The sequence below is a fragment of the Osmerus eperlanus genome, chromosome 9 (assembly GCF_963692335.1).
Source record: "Osmerus eperlanus chromosome 9, fOsmEpe2.1, whole genome shotgun sequence".
NCBI lineage: Eukaryota > Metazoa > Chordata > Actinopteri > Osmeriformes > Osmeridae > Osmerus > Osmerus eperlanus.
Genome location: NC_085026.1, coordinates 6,731,458 through 6,741,190, shown reverse-complemented (window position 1 = coordinate 6,741,190; position 9,733 = coordinate 6,731,458). Strand labels below are relative to the sequence as shown.

General features: G+C 46.1%; 1 protein-coding gene across 2 annotated transcripts in view; it reads right to left on the bottom strand.

Annotated features, from left to right (window-relative positions):
- Positions 1-4,014: 4,014 nt before the first annotated feature.
- The window catches only part of adck1 (aarF domain containing kinase 1), a 64,120-nt gene continuing 58,401 nt past the window's right edge, over positions 4,015-9,733 (bottom strand). For both annotated transcript variants that reach the window (XM_062469814.1, XM_062469813.1), the window contains exons 10-11: positions 8,400-8,593; positions 4,015-4,427 (exon numbers count right to left, since the gene is read on the bottom strand). In XM_062469814.1, coding sequence (XP_062325798.1) covers positions 4,268-4,427; positions 8,400-8,593 — 354 coding nt within the window. In that variant the 3' untranslated portion in view covers positions 4,015-4,267. The remainder of the gene's footprint in view (positions 4,428-8,399; positions 8,594-9,733) is intronic.

Here is a 9,733-nt window from a genome sequence, read left to right as displayed (position 1 = left end):
CAAGCTGATTAGGAATACGATTTTAACCGCGAATGGGTAAAGTGGACAACCGTTCAGACAGGGGAAGGAGGGGTGGAGGGAAATATGAACTGGGTGGAAGAGAGCAACAGGTAATAAGAAGATGACAATAATGGAATGAAAATACAAAAAGAGCAACGGCCGGGGAACCGCAGATTTTTTTTTAAATAGAGGGAAGAAGAGTGTTAGACAAAAAGGAGATGGGGGGGGGGTGAATGAGTGAGGTATACTGTATAGATGAGACACACAGAGAGAGAGAGAGACAGAGACAGAGAGACACAGAGAGAGAGACACTGAGAGAGAGACACACAGAGAGAGAGACACAGAGAGAGAGACAGAGAGAGACAGAGAGACCAAGCCGAGAGTATAACTTCCTGCCCCCAGCCATGAACGAGGCAGCAGCAGCAGGCAGCAGGCAGCAGCAGGCGACGGTGAGTACAGTGGGGTGATGGAGTGTGACACCTCATTCATTACCTGGAGGAACAGTGGAACGAAAGCATGGTGACAGGGCTTCTCACAGGCCACCGTTACAGCTTCTGACTGGGCCGCTCACCGGGCGTGGCATCACCACACCTGCTTCCCTCGCTCGCAACACAGCCCGTTTCAAATAACACAGGCCCAATACTGAGTGGGCTACACATACAGCACTAGACTCAGATCTACTGTCGTTTTCTAGATTTCGATCTGGGTGCATTTGGCATCGTCATCGTCACCACCTGCTTTGGTCTTGTCCAGGAAGGTGAGGAATACATTTGAAGAGAGACTGGATTGATGATGTCACAACAAGAACAGCAAGGACGGTCGACACTCGAGCAAACGACACATTCTGACATCGCATCATTTGCCTCCCTGTGGTCAGGAGGGAGAGTCACGTTGCGTTCCCTGAGGCTCTTTACCTCGACCAGGGAGATGACGCGCGTGGCCTCTTTCTCTCAGGTAAAGGCCAGTGGGGGGCCAGGAGGTGGAGGAGAGAGAAAGAGACAACAACAGAAGGGGGACAACAAAGAGAAGAGAGGGTCGAATTAAAGAGGGAAAGTTAGAGAGAGAGACAGGGAGAGAGAGGAAGGAGAGAGAGTGAGGAAGAGAGTGATGAAGAGAGAGGAAGAGAGAGGGGGAGAGAGGGGAACAAACAAACAGTGAGAGAACTGAAAAGTCAAAGAGAGAAAGAGATAGTAATTCTGTGAAAGAGAAAGAGGGAGAGAGAGATGGAGAAATTGAATGTGAGGGAGGGGAAAGTAAGAGAGGGCCAACATTAGAGATGAAATTAGTCTTGGCAGTGCTGGGCTGGTCTATCTAAAAGAGATGGATGATTCTCTCCTGGTGTCCCAACACTGGCTATTGGCCTCGGCATGCAAGCACACACAAACACACACACACCCACACACCCACCCACACACTCTCTCTCTGTCTGCACTGGGCCAGCAGCAGACGCACGTTTGCATTAGATCTAAGGAACAGAGATGAGGAGTGTGTTTGCCTGCCTGACTACCTCCTCTCCCTATACTGGTGGGGAACATCTTGTCTGGGGGGGATAGAGGGGCCATCCTGGGGAACACAGTCCACTGAACACCTTCATAAACGTTTTGTCAATTTTTGGGTCAAATGTCATAAATCATAATCATGGAACAGAAGGCCCCTGGATAAAAGTTGGACCACAATAATTCTTAATATCATTTCTGATAATATGGTAGAACATTCTAATAGATCATACCCCACACCTTTTTATTCCTTTCATAATGTAGACATTAACCACTGATCATTGTGGCGGATACTGCTGGATGTGTACTACGGCACATACTGTATCTTCTACCATGACTAATTCCAATTCACCTGACTTTGCATAGTAAACAACCATACACATAATCTCATTACCTCTATTCTACTGGCCAGGCTCCACCGACAGCTAAATATTCTACAATACTATCGGCAGCCACAGGATACTTTTTTGCAGTAATGCAATTTGGTAGTCCTGTTTGCTAGGATGTAATCCATAGAGAATGAATCAGCACCCCTGAAAGAGTGTTGTGTGTGTTTGAGGAGATGGCTTGCTGTGGGGCATATTGCATTTTGAGTGGTTCAGTTTTAGACACAAACGCTACTTGGATGGAGGGAAACACTCATTAAAATAAAAAATATATCTTTCAAAAAATGTCCTCCCTTGGGCCCACCAGTTGATGTGGAGGGAGAAAGGTCTGTCAGCTCACCTGAGGGGAATTACCGACTGCTCTTTATCTCCCTGAAGCTGGCGTGTCTGAATTTTATGGTCTCTCTCTCTTTCTTCACACCTTCTCTCCCTTGGGTTTGTTTTTCTATCTTTCATCAAGCAAGCAAGAATGTCATTCAAGCAAATAACCAGAGAGAAATTGGCAGGATCTATTTTTTGCAAACCGACGTCAGCTGCAGTAGTTTAGAAACAGGTGGCAAATCAGGCAAATAAGTCCCGTTCGTTTCGGTTCAGTTTTTTATTTCCATTGCAAATGCAAACTCATTATGAGTGATCTGCAAATCTTCTTCCACAGTGTCAGCAACTTGCACAATAAATAACATTCGATGGTTGAACTGGACTGAACTGTTGAAGATGTCCAAGGATGACTAACTGGCAGGTAATTCAATGTGATTGATTGGAGTTACTTCCTAAATACCATAATTAAAGTTTCCTAACTTAATTTAGCACTTTACAATCATTCCAAAAAAAACATACCTTTCAATGTGTGTGGACACATTTTCTGTAGGCCATGCCTAGTCAACTGGGCAATGAGAATACCTTTCTCTAGAAAGAGAGAGATAGAGCTAGATAGATATAGAGAGGGATAAAGAGAAAGGGAGAGAGAATGGATAGAGAGATACTATGGAGAGAGAGAGAGAGAGAGAGAGAGAGAGAGAGGGAAAGATTGAGAGAGAGGAAGATAACAGATGGATCAAAGAGACCGAGGCAGGGAGGAAGGGACCGAGGCAGATAGAGTGGAGGGAGGATGTGGTTAGGAGAACGAGAAAGAGGCAGAGACAGAGTGAAGAAGACCGTAAGCAGGAATGTCTATTGCCAAACCCTCCGTCCATTTCTGAATAAAAATAATGTCCTGATGAACATATATACATACAAATACAGTACTGAGAAAAAACACAGTATTACGTATATGAGAATATTTGACCCAAAGTCCATGCTTATCTGGTACTACATTCTGGGATCACATTGTAAATAAAAAAATAAAACGATTATAGAGTAACTTAGACACTTGCATCGTTATCCATTTAAATTTGACCGTAATTATGCTTTGGCATTCAGGGTTAGAATCCAAAAAGATGAAAAGATGGCCTTAGCCCGTACAACGGTAGTTAAGAAAGATTTGTTGGATCCGATGTTGATGTCTGATGTTTATTTCCTCCAGGAACACAATGAAACTTATTGAGGGACTTGTTGCACATGTTGGTTAGTTGTAAATGATTTAACTACTTGTACTCGCTATAAATTCTATTATTGTTGCTTGCTTTCCTACAGGTACCCTCTTGCACTTTTGAGGTTCATGTTGTTTAACTACGTGTTTCTTCTCATTGGCACTTATTTTCTTTTCACAAAAAAAAAAAAAAAAAAAAACTTGTAAAGCTCTCTCTTGGAAGTCGCTTTGGATAAAAGCGTCTGCTAAATGAATACATGTAAATGTAGCCCGGAGAGCTACAGTCCATCTTCAGCTCACAGTGGTCCCCGAACCACCTCCACAGCGCTGGAAGAAGGAGTCCATATCTGGCAGTTACTATGTCGTTTGAAGAGAGAGAGAGATGCGATGATGGATGCCTGTCCAGCCGAACACCTCAGGCAGAGGCATCCTGGAAGAGCCGTTCAGAGCCGCTTGACTGGCTGGCTGAACAGGCCTGCTTGTCTGTCCGGCGTCCGTGTTTATGACTTGGGTCAGACATTTCGACTGCGTTTGTGTGTGAATGACTGTCCGTTTTCTGTATGACGTCTCTGGCTGAGCTGGCTGTTCAGTCTCTCCCCCCCCCCCCCCCCCCCCAATCTATCTGTCATTTTCAGATGATGTCAAGACAGGTTGATCCTCCTCGCTGTCCACATGCCACCGTCCACGGTACTGCATTTTCTGTGCGTTTCAAGAAGATTGTCTATTGTCTGTTTGTGGTCACGCGTGTTCACATGTTGCTTGCATCTCAGGGTTTACATGAAGGTATGGTCGTTTGCAGGTATGCATGAATGTGTGCATAGATGTGTGTGTTTGTGTAGATGTGTGTGTGTGTGTGTCTAGTGCAGCAAGGTAAGCAGACCGGAGACCCAGGACCCCAGCATTGAACCCTTGACCCAGAGGAACATCTCGTACACACTGATCTGCCAGAGGCTCACACACTCCCACAGGGTGATCTGCAATCGCTGTGTCCTCCAGCGCGCCTTGCTCCTCTGGTGCCTGTTGTCACACACACACACACACACACGCGCACACGCACGCACACACACACACACACACACAAACACACACACACACACGCACACACGCACACACACACACACACACACGCACACACACACACACACACGCACACACACACACACACACACACACACAAATGACATAATGTAAGATATGTTGTAGAAACATACAATCTCAAAACATTACTTTGGGACAAGGCAGTACAAAAATCGAAACACTTCCGGACACTGTAAATGGCATCACGATATGACAAAATAGATAAGCTGACTGATCACCCTGGGCACAATGTGCTTACTATTGCTTACGCAATCATGTAATGAATGCGTAAGCATGCATGACCTCACTGTTGGTTAACTAATCCACTAATTGATGGACTGCGTCACGAAATGGACACGTGTGTAGAAAAATCACATGCACAAAACGTTGGGACCACAATTCTGTGGAGTGTGTAGGATGAGGTGATGTTAGGATGAGAGTGAAGGCTGTCCTGTCGTTTGGCCAATATAAAACCCCTTACAAGGGGGGTGAACAGAGGTAAACAAGTGTGAACACAAAGCTGCTGGCTAGCTCGGCTCCCAGGAAGAGGGGGGGGGGGGGGAAGGGGGAGAAAAGGAAAACCTGAGAGAGGCACTGGAACGGACAAGGAGGTGAGAAGAGCTCAACAAAACATGATACCCGCAGAAGGAGACAGGCGAAGGGCAGACGGCAGGATTCACTGACCCTGACTGAGAAACAGCTCTCCCTCAACATAACGGAACGGCAAAACGGAATTCGGACTCAATTTCCGAGCTGAGGTCAAATTGAATTCAAACCGAATTGAATCGTGTCAAACGGAACTGAAACCAAATGGAATCGAAAGGTTTGATTCCGACACCTCCAGTGAATGGAGTGGAGGCTGGTGAGGGAGGGGTAGACCGAGTCAGCAGTGAGTATGGAGCAGGCTACAGGGAGACCCACTAGGAGTATGTCTCACAGTTATTGCATGACTGACAGATAACAGCATGAACTGGTGAATATTTGATGATACTTCCCAGAGACATGAGCCAGTGTTGTCGTGGAGCAGACAGTGGAATGTGAGGTTATTAGACTCTGCTGGGAGAGTGTGTGTGTGTGTGTGTGTGGAGTGGTGGAGAGAAGGGATGCGTGTGCGTGTTTAGGAAGAGTGAGGTTGTCTGTGTATTTGTTGGAGTGCGGTGTGTATGTGTTAGTTTGTGAGTGACAGAGAGAGAGAGAGAGAGAGAGAGAGAGAGAGAGAGAGAGAGAGAGAGAGAGAGAGAGAGAGAGAGAGAGAGAGGGGGGGGGGGAGGGAGGAAAGAGACAACAACTGAGAGTTTGTACATGTCCTCATTTGTGTATACAGTATCTGTGTGTGTGTGTGCATGCGTGCGTGCGTGTGTGGGAGAACTTGTCCCCCCATCAGCAGAGAGCTGAAGTGACAGCTTGTCTAGGCCCTGATTCCTCCACTCCCAACCAATTACACTGCAGAGAGGAAGCCAGCTTAGAGACCCTCCTGTCACACACATACAGACCCTCTCACTGCTACACACACAAACATAAACACTCTCTTGGACACACACAAACATACACACTCTCTTGGACACACACACACACACACATACCATCTCTCTCACACGTCCAGTGGACACACACATACTGTCTTTCTCTCACACCCACAAACACACATTCTGTCTCTCTCTCTCTCTCACACAAATATACACAGACATTTTTTATTTAATGCGCACACACACACACACACACATTTCCTGTGTAAATGTGCTGACATCCATGTGTCATCCTGCCAGTCAGTTACACATGTAACACTGTATCTCATATCTGAGATCTTTCTGTAACTATTATTTATCGTGGGTGGGGAACATGGGGTGGCTAAGATATGTCTTAAAAAGACACCTACTGTAGTATGCTGGTATGGATATTAGAAATGGGATCATTTGGACTAAATCATCCTTTTCCCATTCAGCATGGTTTTGTAAAAAGACCTGTTGGCCAAACAGAAGGCTGCATGGTGCGGTGTGCGCTGCACATGTTCGGGACAGGAAACGCAGACAGAGGACGATATGCTGTTGATGTCTGTTCCATGATTGGGATGTCTCTTCGTGCCTGTGTTTCATCCTCCTCTCCCGCTCAAACTCTCTCTCTGTCCCTCTCTCTAGCTCTGTCCCTCTCTCTAGCTCTGTCCCTCTCTCTCTCTCTAGCTCTGTCTCTCTCTCTAGCTCTGTCCCTCTCTCTAGCTCTGTCCCTCTCTCTAGCTCTGTCCCTCTCTCTAGCTCTGTCCCTCTCTCTAGCTCTGTCTCTCTCTCTAGCTCTGTCCCTCTCTCTCTCTCTAGCTCTGTCCCTCTCTCTCTCTCTAGCTCTGTCCCTCTCTCTCTCTCTAGCTCTGTCTCTCTCTCTAGCTCTGTCCCTCTCTCTAGCTCTGTCCCTCTCTCTAGCTCTGTCCCTCTCTCTAGCTCTGTCCCTCTCTCTAGCTCTGTCTCTCTCTCTAGCTCTGTCTCTCTCTCTAGCTCTGTCCCTCCCTCTCTCTCTTATTCTCCTCCCCCCCTCACTCCATCCCTGTCGGTTTCTCCCTCACCCTCTCTCTGACTGTGATAGCTCCGATGTGCGTGTTGCCATCACCGCTTAGTTTTAATAAAGAGCCACTGGAGCGCACCACATTGACTTTTCATGTCTCGATGGCTCTTCTCCCCCCCCCCTCTCTCTCTCTGTCTCCTCCTTTCCTTTCCTATCCACATCATCCCCCTGACTCACGACTGTACCACTTTCTCCACGAAACACCCTCGTCCTCCCTTTCCCCCCCACCCTCCCCATCCCTTTATCCAAACGATTACCTTTGTGTGCGTGTGTGTGTGTGTGTGTGTGTGTGGGGGGGGGGGGGGCAATAGCAGGGTGCTTCATTAAAATGGTAAGTCTGAATCGATGTGGGCTCTGAACCTGACCGCGTGTGGTGGAAAGCACAATATAATCACACTTTCAACCAATTACATCAGAGTGGGAGGGGTAGGGGAGTGGCATGGAGGGATACATGGAGGGAGGGAAGGACAGAAAGAAAAGGGAATGGAAGGGTGTGTGTGCGAAGAAATGAGCACTGTGGACGTCCAGTTGGAGAGGGAATGATCGTGAAGAAGAAGAAGAAAGAAAAACAAATATATAGCCTGAGAGAATGTAATGCTGGGCAATAAAAATCTGTATTGCGATAAGTGGATCCAATTACCTCAATAACAATAGATATTGCAATAACTTTGTGTTGAAAAAGGATAAGTCCAATTGTGCCATGTTCCAATACCTTTTAGACTAATTTAGAGTAATTAACATTAAGAAGTCCTGAGGACAATGCATAATCAACTGTGTTAAGCATTTGAAAGCTAAATATAATATACAGTATCAGTGAAACAGAAATGAAGCTGGACATAACTAGGCCTACTGTACAGCTGTCCTGCCCTTATACTCTTGTCCTTTAATGAAACTGGAGGCTGGAACACAAACAAATACAACCAATTTGCCTAGTCACCTCAAACAGTATAATGAATGTATAGCTGGAAAAGAGATGGCTCCAGCTTTCAGCCACTAGTTTCAGTGTTTATAGAAAACCCTAGTCTGGTCTTTGTCACTTCTTTTAAATGCAAAGTGAGCCCACACAGCCAATCTAGAACCCTTCTTCATCACCAAACCCTCATCTTAGTTAAGTTACTAATTTCCTCACTACAACTAATAACTTGTTTTTAAAGTAAAAAGTGAGTACGGCTATGGTGGTGTTTTTTGGATTTTTGAAATGAGGCGCCAAAGAAAAAAAAAAACCTGCACGGTCGATCAAAGTCGGACGGGATTGGTTCCAGCGCCAACTACGAAACGACTAGAACCTGCAGTGTGTGTGTGCCTCGGGGGGGGGGGGGGGGGGGGTCAAAAAAGCATGCGCGTTTGTGGGTGCCCACCCACCTGGCCAAAGCGCGCGTGCAGCAGCGGGACATGTTGATGAAGGAGGAGGCGCTGGCCCGGGTCTGCAGCGTGGTCTCGATGCCCCGCAGCAGGTCGTTGGTCTTCAGCAGCAGCAGCATCTGACGGGGCACGCGGTTCAGCAGCTCGCTGATCTGGGGGAGGTAGAGCGCCGCGTTGGTCCTGATCTCCACGTCCTGGAACACACACGGACACACACACGCAATCATGTCGAGATGAACTGGTTGATTGGTGATCAAATACTTATGTCATGCAATAAAATGCAAATGAATTACTTAAAAATCATACAATGTGAATTTCTGGATTTTGGTTTTAAATTCCGTCACTCACAGTTGAAGAGTACCTATGATCAAAATGACAGACTTCTACATGCTTTGTAAGTGGGAAAACCTGCAAAATTGGCAGTGTATCAAATACTTGTTCTCTCCACTGTATATGGACCCGTAGATGCATGACCAAGTCATTATTGTACTATAATTCCAGGAATTGTTTATCTCGAGAACCGGGCACTGTATGAAGGTGAAATTTGGCAGGTGTCTGGCTCTACGATGTACAGTGAAGCGGGTGAAGTTGTTTGGACAACAAGTTGGTTTCTTCAGCTCACTTTCCTACTGTAAGAAAACAGAGTCTGCGGGAGAGTGTGTTGACACCAGCCAACCCAAATCCCAGTGGATCCTCTGTGAACGGGGGCTTAGAGGGATCACAGACAAAGAGACGTGGTAGACCCAAGCATTTTCCTGGTGAGTCACTCAATATTGTGGCCATGATCTGGAGAGTGGGGACTGTACTCGGAGCATGTCTGTTTACCTTGCTCAAAATGTTACTTAAAGCCTACTGCACATGTATTTAAGTATTGTAAAATTGACATTTTTGTCATATAGTTTTCTTCGTGTCTGTATACTGTACTGCAGTGACAGCTTGTTCAGTTCCAGTTCGTGAGCACGTAGAACACAGTGTTAAACTGTACTGTGTGACAGACAGAAACAGACTTTACGGAATGCTACACATAAGAGTGCTTTCTGAAAACTACTTTTTGAGAGTCCAGAACCGCTACAGGTATACGGGCTGATAATTAGTCAGAAAAGCACTACCACAAAAATGAAATCTTTTTTTTTTAATGAGCATTTTGTATCATTTCAGCTCGCCTGTAGTGGCAAAATTGTTGCAATTTCTAAGGCAGTTCTACAGACTGCTGTCATGAGGATCCGTATGGGTACATACTAAGAGCGAGAGGCAAATTCCACCTTGGTGCTGATCCCTGGACAATTAGCAATAATGACAAACAACAGTTCAGTGTTCTAAAGACGCTGTCTGTC